The sequence below is a fragment of the Panulirus ornatus genome, chromosome 3 (genome assembly GCF_036320965.1).
Source record: "Panulirus ornatus isolate Po-2019 chromosome 3, ASM3632096v1, whole genome shotgun sequence".
In the NCBI taxonomy this organism is placed as follows: Eukaryota; Metazoa; Arthropoda; class Malacostraca; order Decapoda; family Palinuridae; genus Panulirus; species Panulirus ornatus.
In genome coordinates, this window is record NC_092226.1 from 28357616 (window position 1) to 28379272 (window position 21657).

The window sequence follows — 21657 nt, forward strand, 5'->3', positions numbered from 1 at the left end:
TATTTCATCAAAGGCCCAGTCCTCTGTTCTTAACGCTACCTCGCTGTCGCGGGAAATGGCGGATAGTATGAAAAAAAAAAAAAAAAAAAAATATATATATATATATATATATTATTTATTTATTTATTTTGCTTTGTTGCTGTCTCCCGCGTTTGCGAGGTAGCGCAAGGAAACAAACGAAAGAAATGGCCCAACCCACCCCCATACACAATGTATACACACACACGTCCACACACGCAAATATACATACCTATACATCTCAATGTACACATATACATACACAGACACATACAGATATACCCATGCACACAATTCACACAGTCTGCCCCCATTCACTCCCATCGCCACCTTGCCACACATGGAATACCTTCCCCCTCCCCCCTCATGTGTGCGAGGTAGCACTAGGAAAAGACAACAAAGGCCCCATTCGTTCACACTCAGTCTCTAGCTGCCACGCAATAATGCCCGAAACCACAGCTCCCTTTCCACATCCAGGCCCAACTTTCCATGGTTTACCCCAGATGCTTCACATGCCCTGATTCAATCCACTGACAGCACGTCAACCCCGGTATACTAAATCGATCCAATTCACTCTATTCCTTGCCCTCCTTTCACCCTCCTGCATGTTCAGGTCCCGATCACACAAAATCTTTTTCACTCCATCTTTCCACCTCCAATTTGGTCTCCCACTTCTCCTCGTTCCCTCCACCTCCGACACATATATCCTCTTGGTCAATGTTTTCTCACTCATTCTCTCCATGTGCCCAAACCATTTCAAAACACCCTCTTCTGCTCTCTCAACCACGCTCTTTTTATTTCCACACATCTCTCTTACCCTTACATTACTTACTCGATCAAACCACCTCACACCACACATTGTCCTCAAACATCTCATTTCCAGCACATCCACCCTCCTGCACACAACTCTATCCATAGCCCATGCCTCGCAACCATACAACATTGTTGGAACCACTATTCCTTCAAACATACCCATTTTTGCTTTCCGAGATAATGTTCTCGACTTCCACACATTCTTCAAGGCTCCCAGGATTTTCACCCCCTCCCCCACCCTATGATTCACTTCCGCTTCCATGGTTCCATCCGCTGCCAGATCCACTCCCAGATATCTAAAACACTTTACTTCCTCCAGTTTTTCTCCATTCAAACTTACCTCCCAATTGACTTGACCCTCAACCCTACTGTACCTAATAACCTTGCTCTTATTCACATTTACTCTTAACTTTCTTCTTTCTTTATTATTATTATTTTGCTTTGTCGCTGTCTCCCGCGTTTGCGAGGTAGCACAAGGAAACAGACGAAAGAAATGGCCAAACCCATCCCCATACACATGTATATACATACACGTCCACATACGCAAATATACATACCCATACATCTCAATGTACACATATATATACACACACAGACACATACATATATACACATGCATACAATTCACACTGTCTGCCTTTATTCATTCCCATCTCCCAGTCATTTGCATTATTTCTCTGCAAAAATGTAAATATAAATTTTTTTTTTTTTTTTTTTTTTTTTTTTTTTATACTTTGTCGCTGTCTCCCGCGTTTGCGAGGTAGCGCAAGGAAACAGACGAAAGAAATGGCCCAACCCCCCCCTCCATACACATGTACATACACACATCCACACACGCAAATATACATACCTACACAGCTTTCCATGGTTTACCCCAGACGCTTCACATGCCTTGATTCAATCCACTGACAGCACGTCAACCCCTGTATACCACATCGCTCCAATTCACTCTATTCCTTGCCCTCCTTTCACCCTCCTGCATGTTCAGGCCCCGATCACACAAAATCTTTTTCACTCCATCTTTCCACCTCCAATTTGGTCTCCCTCTTCTCCTCGTTCCCTCCACCTCCGACACATATATCCTCTTGGTCAATCTTTCCTCACTCATTCTCTCCATGTGCCCAAACCATTTCAAAACACCCTCTTCTGCTCTCTCAACCACGCTCTTTTTATTTCCACACATCTCTCTTACCCTTACGTTACTTACTCGATCAAACCACCTCACACCACACATTGTCCTCAAACATCTCATTTCCAGCACATCCATCCTCCTGCGCACAACTCTATCCATAGCCCACGCCTCGCAACCATACAGCATTGTTGGAACCACTATTCCTTCAAACATACCCATTTTTGCTTTCCGAGATAATGTTCTCGACTTCCACACATTTTTCAAGGCTCCCAAAATTTTCGCCCCCTCCCCCACCCTATGATCCACTTCCGCTTCCATGGTTCCATCCGCTGACAGATCCACTCCCAGATATCTAAAACACTTCACTTCCTCCAGTTTTTCTCCATTCAAACTCACCTCCCAATTGACTTGACCCTCAACCCTACTGTACCTAATAACCTTGCTCTTATTCACATTTACTCTTAACTTTCTTCTTCCACACACTTTACCAAACTCAGTCACCAGCTTCTGCAGTTTCTCACATGAATCAGCCACCAGCGCTGTATCATCAGCGAACAACAACTGACTCACTTCCCAAGCTCTCTCATCCCCAACAGACTTCATACTTGCCCCTCTTTCCAGGACTCTTGCATTTACCTCCCTAACAACCCCATCCATAAACAAATTAAACAACCATGGAGACATCACACACCCCTGCCGCAAACCTACATTCACTGAGAACCAATCACTTTCCTCTCTTCCTACACGTACACATGCCTTACATCCTCGATAAAAATATAAATGTTACATAAAAAAAATTATCTGAAGTACTGAACTAGCACAGATAAGTACACCCATTCTTCTAAACTGAATGATGAATAAAAGAAATAAAAGAAAAAGGATACTGATCCATTGGATGAAAAAGCTGATCTGATAACTGCATATCCTATCTGCATGTGACCCTGTAAGCTATGTGTGCTAAAAGTGTGTAGGCAGGCCCAACACTTGGAAGTGGTTGCAATTAACAGTTAAATGGTTTGCAAAGTGTGAGTGAAGGATACCATTTCCTAACCTTATATACTGAGGGTTGGTAGGTCTTGTCCTACATACTCCTAAGAAATGTCTCTTGCTTTCAAAATAGACTGAAGGGGAGAGAACTAGTATTTTTACAGTAATGGTGAAGAAACTTAGTTAATTTTAACTCTCAATCCTTCCTGCTGTGAGCAATCTACAAGGCATTTTTCTTAACTCTATGATTTTTCTTTCCTTTCTATCACAGGAGGTAAGGTGCATGAGAAAAAGTAATGAGGATGATTTCAGATTATTATTAGAAAATACAAAAGTGTTTATAACTATAAATATATGTAAAATTGCTCTAATGCTGCAGGGCCATTTCATGTACATTCTCCCTCTTTTCACAAGATGTAATGCAAAAGCACTGTCACTTCCTTATCAACCTTACACATGAATCTGAACCCTTTTCTTTAGAGTTTTCAAGTTTTGCTATTCTAGAGCCAAACTGAATGGCTCTTTTGGGTAACGCTGCAGAAGTTGACAAACCCAGGTGAGCAGCTGCAACACGAAGAAGGAATTTCTCTCCTATTCCACGTGGTAAATATAAATTGGCCTTTATCCAAATTGGGAAAGAGTTCAAGGTAGATACAACATCTTCATCCAAGTAAGGGAACCTGCAGGAAAAGGTTTAGATTTTAGGGTTACATTTAACTGCTCTTTTCCTATCTATGGAAAGTTGATCATGGGTCAATTTTGCTTGCAGAACTACAGTATAAGATAATCAGCCAACCAAAAAGAATAATGAAAAAATGTAAGGAACAGCCTCCTGCAGGAGTTCCACTCCACTCTTGGTTAGCAGTCTTGCAAATGTGACAGTCACAGTCCTTTCTAACCCATCTTTCAATTCCTGGGATATAATGAGTAAGGGGAACAGTCAGAGTGACAGTCAATTGCCATTCATTTCCCTTTTATCCTAAATTTCTATACTAACATAAAGGTATACAATTGAAAAAGAAACAATCATGACTTGTTTTACTAATAGAAATGTTCATTTACTTATATTTTATTTTGCTTTGTCGCTGTCTCCCGCGTTTGCGAGGTAGCGCAAGGAAACAGACGAAAGAAATGGCCCAACCCACCCCCATACACAAATGTATACACACACACATCCACACGTCAACCCCGGTATACCACATTGATCCAATTCACTCTATTCCTTGCCCTCCTTTCACCCTCCTGCATGTTCAGGCCCCGATCACACAAAATCTTTTTCACTCCATCTTTCCACCTCTAATTTGGTCTCCCACTTCTCCTCGTTCCCTCCACCTCTGACACATATATCCTCTTGGTCAGTCTTTCCTCACTCATTCTCTCCATGTACCCAAACCATTTCAAAACACCCTCTTCTGCTCTCTCAACCACGCTCTTTTTATTTCCACACATCTCTCTTACCCTTACATTACTTACTCGATCAAACCACCTCACACCACACATTGTCCTCAAACATCTCATTTCCAGCACATCCACCCTCCTGCGCACAACTCTATCCATAGCCCACGCCTCGCAACCATACAACATTGTTGGAACCACTATTCCTTCAAACATACCCATTTTTGCTTTCCGAGATAATGTTCTCGACTTCCACACATTCTTCAAGGCTCCCAGGATTTTCGCCCCCTTCCCCACCCTATGATTCACTTCCGCTTCCATGGTTCCATCCGCTGCCAGATCCACTCCCAGATATCTAAAACACTTTACTTCCTCCAGTTTTTCTCCATTCAAACTTACCTCCCAATTGACTTGATCCTCAACCCTACTGTACCTAATAACCTTGCTCTTATTCACATTTACTCTTAACTTTCTTCTTTCACACACTTTACCAAACTCAGTCACCAGCTTCTGCAGTTTCTCACATGAATCAGCCACCAGTGCTGTATCATCAGCAAACAACAACTGACTCACTTCCCAAGCTCTCTCATCCACAACAGACTTCATACATGCCCCTCTTTCCAGAACTCTTGCATTCACCTCCCTAACAACCCCATCCATAAACAAATTAAACAACCATGGAGACATCACACACCACTGCCGCAAACCTACATTCACTGAGAACCAATTACTTTCCTCTCTTCCTACACGTACACATGCCTTACATCCTCGATAAAAACTTTTCACTGCTTCTAACAACTTGCCTCCCACACCATATATTCTTAATACCTTCCACAGAGCATCTCTATCAACTCTTATCATATGCCTTCTCCAGATCCATAAATGCTACATACAAATCCATTTGCTTTTCTAAGTATTTCTCACATACATTCTTCAAAGCAAACACCTGATCCACACATCCTCTACCACTTCTGAAACCACACTGCTCTTCCCCAATCTGATGCTCTGTACATGCCTTCACCCTCTCAATCAATACCCTCCCATATAATTTACCAGGAATAATCAACAAACTTATACCTCTGTAATTTGAGCACTCACTCTTATCCCCTTTGCCTTTGCACAATGGCACTAAGCACGCATTCCGCCAATCCTCAGGCACCTCACCATGAGTCATACATACATTAAATAACCTTACCAACCAGTCAACAATACAGTCACCCCCTTTTTTAATAAATTCCATTGCCATACCATCCAAACCTGCTGCTTTGCCGGCTTTCATCTTCCGCAAAGCTTTTACTACCTCTGCTCTGTTTACCAAATCATTTTCCCTAACCCTCTCACTTTGCACACCACCTCGACTAAAACACCCTATATCTGCCACTCTATCATCAAACACATTCAACAAACCTTCAAAATATTCACTCCATCTTCTCACATCACCACTACTTGTTATCACCTCCCCATTTGCACCCTTCACTGAAGTTCCCATTTGCTCCCTTGTCTTACGCACTTTATTTACCTCCTTCCAGAACATCTTTTTATTCTCCCTAAAATTTAATGATACTCTCTCACCCCAACTCTCATTTGCCCTCTTTTTCAGCTCTTGCACCTTTCTCTTGACCTCCTGTCTCTTTCTTTTATACATCTCCCACTCGATTGCATTTTTTCCCTGCAAAAATCGTCCAAATGCTTCTCTCTTCTCTTTCACTAATAATCTTACTTCTTCATCCCACCACTCACTACCCTTCCTTTACTTATCTGAATAAAATATAGTCATTAAAACAAAATGACCATAACATATGTATAACAACTGCTAACCAATTATTACTTTTAACTATTTAAGATTATCATCTATATCATATGCTTCATTGGAAACTGATGCAAGGCATATGCAATAAGTAATATATGGTGCAGTGTTACAAACATATGTCTGGGAGTATCAAAACACACATGCACACACACACACACACACACACACTCTGTGGTACAGTGGTTAGCATTACTGAAAAACCCACACAGGTTTGAATCCTAAGCATTGGCAGTCAGACTACATACAACCCAGGTGTTCATCCTCACCTTGAAACTATCTGATAAATGGGTACCTGGCTTAAGCTGGTGTGTGTGTGTGTGTGCACATAGGAATAAAGGTATGGTATCTATGCACAAGGAAAGAGGTTAAGAGACAAGGTTAAGAGACAAGGAAACATGAGTTTGAATTCTTGCTGTAACACACAAATAGTAATTACAATTAGTAAAAATACACACACATACACACAAGTTCAGGAAAAAAATCTTGAAAAAGGAAATGGATAACTTTCTAAATTGGAGAAATTTTTTAAGTGAGACAGTATGGTTTTAGGGAAAGACTGGGTGGACTGTATGTATCTGAACTGCCAGCAAGCATTCGACAGTGTAAAACATGGGAACATGATTATGAAGTTGGATCATCAGGCAGAAATTCCTGCAATGGCTGGAAGACTAACCAAGTAGGAGGGAACAAAAGTAGGCATATCGAAGAAGCTTTTCCAAATGGATTGAAGTGACATGTGGAGTGCCACAAGGTTCAGTTCTAGGACAATTACTCTTCTTGCTGTACATTAATGATTTATCTGGGGTCATGGAATTCTACCTGAATATCTTTGCATATAATATTAGCAAGGGTCAAGAGGGAAGTGATAAGTGAGGACGATTGCAGCAGCTTACAAGATGACATAAACAGACTCAAAAGTTGGTCTGAAATATGTTTGACGAAACTCAACCCAAGTAAATGTAAAGTAATGAGGCTGGGACAAAGTGATAAATGGTTTCAAAATGATTATCATCTACCATGAAATAAACTTCAGAATTCTGTTAGTTCCTAACCTGTCACCATAGTCCCATATTAAGAGAATAGTTAAGGAGACAAAGTGTCTCCTGACAAATGTCAGAATAGTTTTCAAGTATATGGAAAAGGAAATATCTAACAAGTATATATATATATATATATATATATATATATATATATATATATATATATATATATATATATATATATATTTTTTTTTATAAAAGTATATATATATATATATATATTTTTTTTTTTTGCTTTGTCGCTGTCTCCCACGTTTGCGAGGTAGCGCAAGAAAACAGACGAAAGAAATGGCCCAACCCACCCCCATACACATGTATATACATACGTCCACACACGCAAAATATACATACCTACACAGCTTTCCATGGTTTACCCCAGACGCTTCACATGCCCCGATTCAATCCACTGACAGCACGTCAATCCCGGTATACCACATCGCTCCAATTCACTCTATTCCTTGCCCTCTTTTCACCCTCCTGCATGTTCAGGCCCCGATCACACAAAATCTTTTTCACTCCATCTTTCCACCTCCAATTTGGTCTCCCTCTTCTCCTCGTTCCCTCCACCTCCAACACATATATCCTCTTGGTCAATCTTTCCTCACTCATTCTCTCCATGTGCCCAAACCATTTCAAAACACCCTCTTCTGCTCTCTCAACCACGCTCTTTTTATTTCCGCACATCTCTCTTACCCTTACGTTACTTACTCGATCAAACCACCTCACACCACACATTGTCCTCAAACATCTCATTTCCAGCACATCCATCCTCCTGCGCACAACTCTATCCATAGCCCACGCCTCGCAACCATACAACATTGTTGGAACCACTATTCCTTCAAACATACCCATTTTTGCTTTCCGAGATAATGTTCTCGACTTCCACACATTCTTCAAGGCTCCCAGGATTTTCGCCCCCTCCCCCACCCTATGATCCACTTCCGCCTCCATGGTTCCATCCGCTGCCAGATCCACTCCCAGATATCTAAAACACTTTACTTCCTCCAGTTTTTCTCCATTCAAACTTACCTCCCAATTGACTTGACCCTCAACCCTACTGTACCTAATTACCTTGCTCTTATTCACATTTACTCTTAACTTTCTTCTTTCACACACTTTACCAAATATATAAATATATATATATTTATCTGATCATTATCTTGTGGAGGCTAAGGTGAAGATTTGTATGGGTTTTCAGAAAAGAAGAGTGAATGTTGGGGTGAAGAGGGTGGTGAGAGTCAGTGAGCTTGGGAAGGAGACTTGTGTGAGGAAGTACCAGGAGAGACTGAGTATAGAATGGAAAAAGGTGAGAACAATGGAAGTAAGGGGAGTGGGGGAGGAATGGGATGTATTTAGGGAATCAGTGATGGATTGTGCAAAAGATGCTTGTGGCATGAGAAGAGTGGGAGGTGGGTTGATTAGAAAGGGTAGTGAGTGGTGGGATGAAGAAGTAAGATTATTAGTGAAAGAGAAGAGAGAGGCATTTGGACGATTTTTGCAAAGAAAAAATGCAATTGAGTGGGAGATGTATAAAAGAAAGAGACAGGAGGTCAAGAGAAAGGTGCAAGAGGTGAAAAAGAGGGCAAATGAGAGTTGGGGTGAGAGAGTATCATTAAATTTTTAGGGAGAATAAAAAGATGTTCTGGAAGGAGGTAAATAAAGTGCGTAAGACAAGGGAGCAAATGGGAACTTCAGTGAAGGGCGCAAATGGGAAGGTGATAACAAGTAGTGGTGATGTGAGAAGGAGATGGAGTGAGTATTTTGAAGATTTGTTGAATGTGTTTGATGATAGAGTGGCAGATATAGGGTGTTTTGGTTGAGGTGGTGTGCAAAGTGAGAGGGTTAGGGAAAATGATTTGGTAAACAGAGAAGAGGTAGTAAAAGCTTTGCGGAAGATGAAAGCCGGCAAGGCAGCAGGTTTGGATGGTATTGCAGTGGAATTTATTAAAAAAGGGGGTGACTGTATTATTGACTGGTTGGTAAGGTTATTTAATGTATGTATGACTCATGGTGAGGTGCCTGAGGATTGGTGGAATGCGTGCATAGTGCCATTGTACAAATGCAAAGGGGATAAAAGTGAGTGCTCAAATTACAGAGGTATAAGTTTGTTGAGTATTCCTGGTAAATTATATGGGAGGGTATTGATTGAGAGGGTGAAGGCATGTACAGAGCATCAGATTGGGGAAGAGTAGTGTGGTTTCAGAAGTGGTAGAGGATGTGTGGATCAGGTGTTTGCTTTGAAGAATGTATGTGAGAAATACTTAAAAAGCAAATGGATTTGTATGTGGCATTTATGGATCTGGAGAAGGCATATGATAGAGTTGATAGAGATGCTCTGTGGAAGGTATTAAGAATATATGGTGTGGGAGGCAAGTTGTTAGAAGCAGTGAAAAGCTTTTATCGAGGATGTAAGGCACGTGTACGTGTAGGAAGAGAGGAAAGTGATTGGTTCTCAGTGAATGTAGGTTTACGGCAGGGGTGTGTGATGTCTCCATGGTTGTTTAATTTGTTTATGGATGGGGTTGTTAGGGAGGTGAATGCAAGAGTTTTGGAAAGAGGGGCAAGTATGAAGTCTGTTGTGGATGAGAGAGCTTGGGAAGTGAGTCAGTTGTTGTTCGCTGATGATACAGCGCTGGTGGCTGATTCATGTGAGAAACTGCAGAAGCTGGTGACTGAGTTTGGTAAAGTGTGTGAAAGAAGAAAGTTAAGAGTAAATGTGAATAAGAGCAAGGTTATTAGGTACAGTAGGGTTGAGGGTCAAATCAATTGGGAGGTAAGTTTGAATGGAGAAAAACTGGAGGAAGTAAAGTGTTTTAGATATCTGGGAGTGGATCTGGCAGCGGATGAAACCATGGAAGCGGAAGTGGATCATAGGGTGGGGGAGGGGGCGAAAATCCTGGGAGCCTTGAAGAATGTGGAAGTCGAGAACATTATCTCGGAAAGCAAAAAGGGTATGTTTGAAGGAATAGTGGTTCCAACAATGTTGTATGGTTGCGTGGCGTGGGCTATGGATAGAGTTGTGCGCAGGAGGATGGATGTGCTGGAAATGAGATGTTTGAGGACAATGTGTGGTGTGAGGTGGTTTGATCGAGTAAGTAACGTAAGGGTAAGAGAGATGTGTGGAAATAAAAAGAGCGTGGTTGAGAGAGCAGAAGAGGGTGTTTTGAAATGGTTTGGGCACATGGAGAGAATGAGTGAGGAAAGATTGACCAAGAGGATATATGTGTCGGAGGTGGAGGGAACGAGGAGAAGTGGGAGACCAAATTGGAGGTGGAAAGATGGAGTGAAAAAGATTTTGTGTGATCGGGGCCTGAACATGCAGGAGGGTGAAAGGAGGGCAAGGAATAGAGTGAATTGGATCGATGTGGTATACCGGGGTTGACGTGCTGTCAGTGGATTGAATCAGGGCATGTGAAGCACCTGGGGTAAACCATGGAAAGCTGTGTAGGTATGTATATTTGCGTGTGTGGACGTATGTATATACATGTGTATGGGGGTGGGTTGGGCCATTTCTTTCGTCTGTTTCCTTGCGCTACCTCGCAAACATAGGAGATAGCGGCAAAAAAAAAAAAGAAAAAAATATTTATTTTATTTATTTTGCTTTGTCGCTGTCTCCCGCGTTTGCAAGGTAGCGCAAGGAAACAGACGAAAGAAAAGGCCCAACCCACCCCCATACACATGTATATACATACACGTCCACACACGCAAATATATATATATATTTTTAACTTTCCAAGAGAAGGAACAGAGAAGGGGGCCAGGTGAGGATATTCCCTCAGAGGCCCAGTCCTCTGTTCTTAACGCTACCTTGCTAATGCGGGAAATGGCGAATAGTTTGAAAGAAAGAAAAAGATATATATATAAATATATATATATATATATATATATATATATATATATATATATATATATATATATATATATATTTTTTTTTTTTTTTTTTTTTGCTTTGTCGCTGTCTCCCGCGTTTGCGAGGTAGCACAAGGAAACAGACGAAAGAAATGGCCCAACCCACCCCCATACACATGTATATACATACGTCCACACACGCAAATATACATACCTACACAGCTTTCCATGGTTTACCCCAGACGCTTCACATGCCTTGATTCAATCCACTGACACCACGTCAACCCCGGTATACCACATCGCTCCAATTCACTCTATTCCTTGCCCTCCTTTCACCCTCCTGCATGTTCAGGCCCCGATCACACAAAATCTTTTTCACTCCATCTTTCCACCTCCAATTTGGTCTCCCTCTTCTCCTCGTTCCCTCCACCTCCGACACATATATCCTCTTGGTCAATCTTTCCTCACTCATTCTCTCCATGTGACCAAACCATTTCAAAACACCCACTTCTGCTCTCTCAACCACGCTCTTTTTATTTCCACACATCTCTCTTACCCTTACGTTACTTACTCGATCAAACCACCTCACACCACACATTGTCCTCAAACATCTCATTTCCAGCACATCCATCCTCCTGCGCACAACTCTATCCATAGTCCACGCCTCGCAACCATACAACATTTTTGGAACCACTATTCCTTCAAACATACCTATTTTTGCTTTCCGAGATAATGTTCTCGACTTCCACACATTCTTCAAGGCTCCCAGAATTTTCGCCCCCTCCCCCACCCTATATATATATATATATTATTATTATCATTATTATACATTATCACCCAAAAACACATATATGTGCACTTGTACATATTCATACTTACTTGCCTTCATTCATTCCTGGCACTACCCTGCTCCACAGGAAACAGCATCACTACCCACTGCTTCAGCGAGGCAGCACCAAGAAAACAGACAAAAAAAGGCCACATTCATTCACACTCAGTCTCTAGCTGTCTTGTGTATATACACCAAAACCACAGCTCCCTATTCACATCCAGGCCCCACAGACCTTTCCATGGTTTACCCCAGATGTTTCACATACAGTGGTTCAGTCCACTGACAGCAGGTCAACCCGATGTACCACATCACATGCCTCTCCTGTATGTTCAGGCCCCGATCGCTCAAAATCTTTTTCACTCCATCCTTCCACCTACAATTTGGTCTCAAGGTTCCCTCCACCTCTGACACAAATATCCTCAATGTCAATCTTTCCTTACTCATTCTCTCCATATGTCCAAACCATTTCAACACCCTCTTCTGCTCTCTCAACTGCACACTTTTTATTCTTACACAGCTCTCTTACCCTTTCATTACTTAATCAAACCAACTCACACCACATGTTGTCCTTAAACATTTCATTTCCAACACATCCACCCTCCTCCATACAACCATATCTACAGCCCATGCCTCGCAACCATATAATATTGTTGGAACTACTATTCCTTCAAACATACCCATTTTTGCTCTACGAGATAACAGTCTCTCCTTACACACATTCTTCATCGCTCCTATAACCTTTACCCCCTTCCCCATCCTGTGACTCACTTCTGTTTCCATGGTTCCACTTGCTGCTAAGTACACTCCCAGATATATAAAACACTTCACTTCCTCCAATTTTTCTCCATTCAAACTTACATCCCAATTAACCTGTCCCTCAACCCTGCTGAACCTATTAACTTTGCTCTTATTCATATTTACTCTCAACTTTCTCCTTTCACACACTTTTCCAAACTCAGTCACCAATTTCTGCAGTTTCCCATTTGAATTAGCCACCAGAGTTGCATCACTGGCAAAAAAACAACTGACTCACTATACAGGCTCTCTCATTCCCAACTGACTGCATAATCACCCCTCTCCAAAACTCTTGCATTTACCTCCCGAACCACCCCATCCATAAATAAACAACCATGGGGACATCACATACCCGTTCCACAGATTGATCTTCGCTGGGAACCAGTAACTCTCCTCTCTTCCTACTTGTACACATGCCTTACATCCATGGTAAAAATTTCTCTCCGCTTCTTGCAGCTTACCTACAACACCATATATTCTTAAGACCTTAAAAAAAACATTTCTATCAACCCTATCATATGCCTTCTCCAGATCCATGAATGCTACATACAAATCCATGTTTTTCTAAGAATTTCTCACACACATTCTTCAAAGCAAACACCTGATCCACACATCCTCTACCACTTCTGAAACCACACTGCACCATCATTGTTGTTGATTGGTTGGTAAAGATATTCATTGTATGTATGGATCATGTTGAAGTGCCTGAGGAGTGGCAGAATGCATGCATAGTCCTATTGTACAAAGGCAAAGGGGATAAAAATGAGCGTCCAAATTACAGAGGCATAAGTTTGTTGAGTATTCCTCGGAAATTATATGGGAGGGTATTGATTGAGAGGGTAAAAGCATGTACAGAGCATCAAATTGGGGAAGAGCATTATGGTTTCAGAAGTGATAGAGGATGTGTGGATCAGGTGTTTGCTTTGAAGAATGAATGTATGAAGAATACTTAGAAAAACAGATGGATTTGTATGTAGCATTTATGGATCTGGAGAAGGCATATGATAGGGTTGACAGAGATGCTTTGTGGAAGGCTTTAAGATTATATATTGTGGGAGGTAAGTTGACAGAAGCAGTGAAAAGTTTTTACCAAGGATGTAAGGCATGTGTACAAGTAGGAAGAGAGGAAAGTGACCGATTTCCAGTGAATGTTGGTTTGCGGCAGGGGTGCGTGATGTCTCCATGGTTGTTAATTTGTTTATGGATGGGGTTGTTAGGGAAGTGAAGGCAATAGTTTTGGAGAGGGGTAAGTATGCAGTCTGTTGTGGACGAGAGGACTTGGAAAGTGAGTCAGTTGTTATTTGATGATGATACAGCACTGGTGGCTGATTCAGGTGAAAAACTGCAGAGGTTGAAGACTGTGTTTGGAAAAGTGGGTGAAAGGAAAAAGTTAAGAGTAAACATGATTAAGAGCAAGGTTATTAGGTTCAGTAGGGTTGAGGGGCAAGTTAATTGGGAGGTAAGTTTGAAAGGAGAAACACCGAAGGAAGCAAAATGTTTTAGATATCTGAGATGGACTTAGCAGCGGATGGAACCATGGAGGAAGAAGTGAGTCACAGGCTGGGGTAGGGGGCGAAGGTTTCTGGGAGTGATGAAGAATCTGTGTGAGTCAAGAACATTATCTTGGAGAGCAAAAATGGGTATGTTTGAAGAAAATGCGGTTCGAACAATGTTATATGGTTGCAAGGCAAAGGCCATAGATAGGGTTGTGCAGAGGAGGGTGGATGTGTTGAAAATGAAATGTTTGAGGACAATATGTGGTGTGAGGTGGTTTAATCAAGTAAGTAATAAAAGGGTAAAAGAGATGTTTGGAAATAAAAAGAGGTGGTTGAGAGAGCAGAAGAGGGTGTATTGAAATGGTTTGGACACATAGAGAGAATGAGTGACGAAAGATTGACAAAGAAGATATATGTGTCAGAGGTGGAGGGAAGAAGGAGAAGCGGGAGACCATATTGGAGGTGGAAGGATGCAGTGAAAAAGATTTTCAGTGATCGGGGCCTGAAGATATAGGAGGGTGGAAGGTGTGCAAGAAATAGAGTGAATTGGAACAATGTGGTATACCAGGGTTGATGTGCTGCCAATGGATCCAACCAGGGCATGTGAAGTGTCTGGGGTTAACCATGGAAAGGTCTGCGGGGCCTGGATGTGGAAAGGAGCTGTGGTTTCAGTGCATTACACATAACAGCTAGAGACTAAGTGTGAATGAATGTTTCCTGCTACCTTGCTGGAGGGGGGGAAATGCTGTTTCCTGCATGGCGGGGGTGGCGACGCAAATGGATGAAAGCAGGAAGTATGAACATGTATATGTGTGTATATGTATATGTGTATGTATGTATATCTATGTATATGGTGAAATGTGTATGTATGTATATGTGCGCTACCTCGCAGATGTGAGAAACAGCGATTAAGCATAATAATAAATAATATTCTTAATTATAAAAACTGGTATCACAACTATATTTTGGCTACTAAGGGCCAAATATAACAACCGTAATGTAAGGTGGAGTCCTTAAAAATAGAAGGGAGGATTCCATCACCCCTCCCCTGTGTTTTAGTAGCCTTCTATGACACATGAGATACATGGGAAGCATTCTTTTTCTCTTATTCCCATGCTATAAGAAAAAGCCTGTTTGCTGAAAATGTTGGTAACAATGACTGAGTACATGATGAATTGCATGAATTATATACTGCATTAGTTATCAGAGAAAAAAATTAAATTTTTGTATGACTAAGATAAAATCATGTCCAATGAGAAAAAAGTCAGTATCCACCTTGGCGCACGTCCATGATCAGCTAAGATCCGATTATCCCGACCCAGATTTCTAGTATGGATTCGGGAAATCTCCATGTTAATTTCATTTAAGAGGGATGACCATCCACCTTCCGCAAAGCATCTACGGTGGCGAGAATATCCTCCAAGCTGTTCATCTGCACCCATACCACACAAGAGAACCTACAAATGTGGTAATATATAGATGGTAATTATTTATTCATAAAGCATATTATTGCATACCCTTAGGTACATCTTTCCAATGCTTTGCATGGTGGATGCATCCCTGGAAGAATACATGTATATTAAAGTATAGCAAAGTGGAACAAACAGTATCTTGAAAAAAATGGATGCATTCTTAACACTTCCAAAAGTACCCCTATTTCACTTTTGCCATGGAAAAGTGTATATTGAAATTCTAGTTATTTGGATCAACTGGGACGGGATCTAATATGGTTAAATGAGTTTTCCAGAGAGTCTGTGTTTAGATTTTGTCTATATAATAAAATAAGAAAATGTATCTTGGTTAGCATATTTATGGGCTTATTTTTCAGTAATACTGCATCAAACACACAAAAAAACATCATTTAGAATATGAAATATGGTATATTGTACCATACACAAAAAAGTAAATAGGAAGAACATGTGTGTCAGTAAAAGAAGAGCAGGAACTACTGTGGGTGGGGCATTATACAGTCCAGATAAAGGGGATTTCAATTACAAAGAAATAGACTGAGAAAAATGTAGATTCCCATGGAAATAGAAAATATAGGGGCTCATGCATCACTGCAACTAGACAATATCTTTAAACACAGTAGCATGGAAGCTGAACATATCAAATATGATTCATGTATAATGCATTGGTATGCATGGGGTGTTCAGTGTTGTAAATGGAAATGGTGAAGAGCTTGTAGATTTATGTGCTGAAAAAGGACTGATGATTGGGAATACCTGGTTTAAAAAGCGAGATATACATAAGTATACTTATGTAAGTAGGAGAGATGGCCAGAGAGCGTTATTGGATTACGTGTTAATTGACAGGCGTGCGAAAGAGAGACTTTTGGATGTTAATGTGCTGAGAGGTGCAACTGGAGGGATGTCTGATCATTATCTTGTGGAGGCTAAGGTGAAGATTAGTATGGGTTTTCAGAAAAGAGGAGTGAATGTTGGGGTGAAGAAGGTGGTGAGAGTAAGTGAGCTTGGGAAGGAGACCTGTGTGGGGAAGTACCAGGAGAGACTGTGTACAGAATGGAAAAAGGTGAGAACAATGGAAGTAAGGGGAGTGGGGGAGGAATGGGATGTATTTAGGGAATCAGTGATGGATTGCGCAAAAGATGCTTGTGGCATGAGAAGAGTGGGAGGTGGGCTGTTTAGAAAGGGTAGTGAGTGGTGGGATGAAGAAGTAAGAGTATTAGTGAAAGAGAAGAGAGAGGCATTTGGACGATTTTTGCAGGGAAAAAATGCAATTGAGTGGGAGAAGTATAAAAGAAAGAGACAGGAGGTCAAGAGAAAGGTGCAAGAGGTGAAAAAAAGGGCAAATGAGAGTTGGGGTGAGAGACTATCAGTAAATTTTAGGGAAAATAAAAAGATGTTCTGGAAGGAGGTAAATAGGGTGCGTAAGACAAGGGAGCAAATGGGAACTTCAGTGAAGGGCGTAAATGGGGAGGTGATAACAAGTAGCGGTGATGTGAGAAGGAGATGGAATGAGTATTTTGAAGGTTTGTTGAATGTGTCTGATGACAGAGTGGCAGATATAGGGTGTTTTGGTCGAGGTGGTGTGCAAAGTGAGAGGGTTAGGGAAAATGATTTGGTAAACAGAGAAGAGGTAGTAAAAGCTTTGCGGAAGATGAAAGCCGGCAAGGCAGCAGGTTTGGATGGTATTGCAGTGGAATTTATTAAGAAAGGGGGTGACTGTATTGTTGACTGGTTGGTAAGGTTATTTAATGTATGTATGACTCATGGTGAGGTGCCTGAGGATTGGCGGAATGCGTGCATAGTGCCATTGTACAAAGGCAAAGGGGATAAGAGTGAGTGCTCAAATTACAGAGGTATAAGTTTGTTGAGTATTCCTGGTAAATTATATGGTAGGGTATTGATTGAGAGGGTGAAGGCATGTACAGAGCATCAGATTGGGGAAGAGCAGTGCGGTTTCAGAAGTGGTAGAGGATGTGTGGATCAGGTGTTTGCTTTGAAGAATGTATGTGAGAAATACTTAGAAAAGCAAATGGATTTGTATGTAGCATTTATGGATCTGGAGAAGGCATATGATAGAGTTGATAGAGATGCTCTGTGGAAGGTATTAAGAATATACGGTGTGGGAGGCAAGTTGTTAGAAGCAGTGAAAAGTTTTTATCGAGGATGTAAGGCATGTGTACGTGTAGGAAGAGAGGAAAGTGATTGGTTCTCAGTGAATGTAGGTTTGCGGCAGGGGTGTGTGATGTCTCCATGGTTGTTTAATTTGTTTATGGATGGGGTTGTAAGGGAGGTAAATGCAAGAGTCGTGGAAAGAGGGGCAAGTATGAAGTCTGTTGGGGATGAGAGAGCTTGGGAAGTGAGTCAGTTGTTGTTCGCTGATGATACAGCGCTGGTGGCTGATTCATGTGAGAAACTGCAGAAGCTGGTGACTGAGTTTGGTAAAGTGTGTGGAAGAAGAAAGTTGAGAGTAAATGTGAATAAGAGCAAGGTTATTAGGTACAGTAGGGGTGAGGGTCAAGTCAATTGGGAGGTGAGTTTGAATGGAGAAAAACTGGAGGAAGTGAAGTGTTTTAGATATCTGGGAGTGGATCTGTCAGCGGATGGAACCATGGAAGTGGAAGTGGATCATAGGGTGGGGGAGGGGGCGAAAATTTTGGGAGCCTTGAAAAATGTGTGGAAGTCGAGAACACTATCTCGGAAAGCAAAAATGGGTATGTTTGAGGGAATAGTGGTTCCAACAATGTTGTATGGTTGCGAGGCGTGGGCTATGGATAGAGATGTGCGCAGGAGGATGGATGTGCTGGAAATGAGATGTTTGAGGACAATGTGTGGTGTGAGGTGGTTTGATCGAGTAAGTAACGTAAGGGTAAGAGAGATGTGTGGAAATAAAAAGAGCGTGGTTGAGAGAGCAGAAGAGGGTGTTTTGAAATGGTTTGGGCACATGGAGAGAATGAGTGAGGAGAGATTGACCAAGAGGATATATGTGTCGGAGGTGGAGGGAACGAGGAGAAGAGGGAGACCAAATTGGAGGTGGAAAGATGGAGTGAAAAAGATTTTGTGTGATCGGGGCCTGAACATGCAGGAGGGTGAAAGGAGGGCAAGAAATAGAGTGAAGTGGAGTCATGTGGTATACAGGGGTTGACGTGCTGTCAGTGGATTGAAGCAAGGCATGTGAAGCGTCTGGGGTAAACCATGGAAAGCTGTGTAGGTATGTATATTTGCGTGTGTGGACGTGTGTATGTACATGTGTATGGGGGGGGGGGGCCATTTCTTTCGTCTGTTTCCTTGCGCTACCTCGCAAACGCGGGAGACAGCGACAAAGTATAAAAAAAAAAAAAAAAAAAAAAAAAAAAAAAAAAAAGTATAATGCACCGAAACCACAGCTCCCTTTCCGCATCCAGGCCCCACAAAACTTTCCGTGGTTTACCCCAGATGCTTCACATGCCCTGGTTCAATCCATTGACAGCATGTCGACCCCGGTATACCATATTGTTCCAATTCACTCTATTCCTTGCATGCCTTTCACCCTCCTGTATGTTCAGGCCCCGATCACTCAGAATCTTTTTCACTCCATCTTTCCACCTCCAATTTGGTCTCCCACTTCTCCTCGTTCCCTCCACCTATGACACATATATCCTCTTTGTCAATCTTTCCTCACTCATTCTCTCCATGTGACCAAACCATTTCAAAACACCCTCTTCTGCTCTCTCAACCACACTCTTTTTGCTACCACACATCTCTCTTACCTTTTCATTACTTACTTGATCAAACCACCTCACACCACATATTGTCCTCAAACATCTCATTTCCAGCACATCCACCCTCCTCTGCACAACTCTATCTAAAGCCCACACCTCGCAACCATATAACATTGTTGGAACCACTATTCCTTCAAACATACCCATTTTTGCTTTCAGAGATATTTCTCGACTTCCACACATTTTTCAACGCTCCCAGAACTTTCGACCCCCCCCCCAACCTGTGACTCTCTTCCGCTTCCATGGTTCCATCCACTCCCAGATATGTAAAACACTTCACTTCCTCCACTTTTTCTCCATTCAAACTTACCTCCCAATTGACTTGTCCCTCAACCCTACTGTACCTAATAACCTTGCTCTTATTCACATTTACTCTCAGCTTTCTTCTTTCACACACTTTACCAAACTCAGTCACCAGCTTCTGCAGTTTCTCACCCGAATCAGCCAACAGCACTGTATCATTAGCAAACAACAACTGACACTCTTCCCAAGCCCTCTCATCCACAACAGACTGCATACTTGCCCCTCTGTCCTAAACTCTTGCAGTTAATCAAATTAATCAACCATGGAGACATCACACACCCCTGCCGCAAACCAACATTCACTGAGAACCAATCACTTTCCTCTCTTCCTACTCATACACATGCCTTACATCCTTGATAAAAACTTTTCACTGCTTCCAGCAACTTGCCTGCCACAACCTATATTCTTAACTCCTTCTACAGAGCATCTCTACCAACTCTAATGTATGCCATCTCCAGATCCATAAATGCTACATACAAATCAGTTTGTTTTTCTACGTATTTCTCACATACATTCTTCAAAGCAAACACCTGATCCACACACCCTCTACCACTTCTGAAACCACACTGCTCTTCCCCAATCTGATGCTCTGTACATGACTTCACCCTCTCAATCAATACCCTCCCATATAATTTCCCAGGAATACTCAACAAACTTATACCTCTGTAATTTGAACACTTGCCTTTATCCCTTTTGCCTTTGTACAATGGCACTTTGCATGCATTCCGCCAATCCTCAGGCACTTTACCATGAGCCATATATACAATAAATATCCTTCCCAACCAGTCAACAACACAGTCACCCCCTTTTTTAATAAATTCCACTGCAATACCAACCAAACTCGCCGCCTTGATGGCTTTCATCTTTTGCAAAGCTTTCACTACCTCTTCTCTGTTTACCAAATCATTCTCCCTAACCCTCTCACTTCTCACATCACCTCGACCAAAACACCCTATATCTGCCTCTCTATCATGTAACACATTCAACAAACCTTCAAAATATTCACTCCATCTCCTCACATCACCACTACTTGTTATCACCTCCCCATTAGCCCTCTTCCGATGTTCCCATTTGTTCTATCTTACACACTTTATTTACCTCCTTCCAAAACATCTTTTCATTCTCCCTAAAATCTAATGATACTCTCTCACCCCAACTCTCACTCCTGCCTCTTTCTTTTATACATCTCCAGTCATTTGCACTATTTCCCGGAAAAAAATGTCCAAATGCCTCTCTCTTCTTTTTCACTAATAATCTTACTTCTTCATCCCACCACTCACCACCCTTTCTAATCTGCCCACCTCCCACGCTTCTCATGCCACAAACATCTTTTGCGCAAGCCATCACTGCTTCCCTGAATACATCCCATTCCTCCCCCACTCCCCTTACATCATTTGCTCTCACCTTTTTCCATTCTGCACTCAGTCTCTCCTGGTTCTTCCTCCCACAAGTCTCCTTCCCAAGCTCACTTACTCTCACCACTATCTTCGCCCCAACATTCTCTCTTCTTTTCTGAAAATCTCTACCTTCACCTCCACAAGATAATGATCAGACATCCCTCCACTTGCCCCTCTCAGCCCATCAACATCCAAAAGTCTCTCTTTCACAAGTCTATAAATTAACACGTAATCCAATAATGCTCTCTGGCCATCTCTCCTACTTACATACGTATATTTATGTACATCTCTCTTTTTAAACCAGGTATTCCCAATCACCAGTCCTTTTTCAACACATATCTACAAGCTCTTCACCATTTCCATTTACAACACTGAACACCCCATGTACACCAATTATTCCCTCAACTGCCACATTACTCACCTTTGCATTCAAATCATCCATCACTATAACCCAGTCTCGCACATCAAAACTGCTAACACATTCACTCAGTTGCTCCTAAATCACTTGCCTCACATTGTCTTTCTTCTCATGCCCAGGTTGTCTTTCTTCTCATGTCCAGGTG

At 41.8% G+C, this 21657-nt stretch overlaps 2 protein-coding genes across 4 annotated transcripts in view; one reads left to right on the forward strand and one right to left on the reverse strand.

The window, feature by feature from the left end:
* LOC139761649 (succinate-semialdehyde dehydrogenase, mitochondrial-like) overlaps nt 1–21657 on the forward strand; it is a 228420-nt gene that overhangs the window by 57995 nt on the left and 148768 nt on the right. The window lies entirely within an intron of this gene.
* LOC139761637 (asparagine synthetase domain-containing protein 1) overlaps nt 3252–21657 on the reverse strand; it is a 40150-nt gene continuing 21744 nt past the window's right edge. For all 3 annotated transcript variants that reach the window (XM_071685932.1, XM_071685941.1, XM_071685923.1), the window contains 2 exons: nt 15443–15624; nt 3252–3630 (listed from right to left, as the gene is read on the reverse strand). In XM_071685932.1, the coding sequence (XP_071542033.1) occupies nt 3384–3630; nt 15443–15624 (429 nt within the window). In that variant the 3' untranslated portion in view covers nt 3252–3383. The remainder of the gene's footprint in view (nt 3631–15442; nt 15625–21657) is intronic.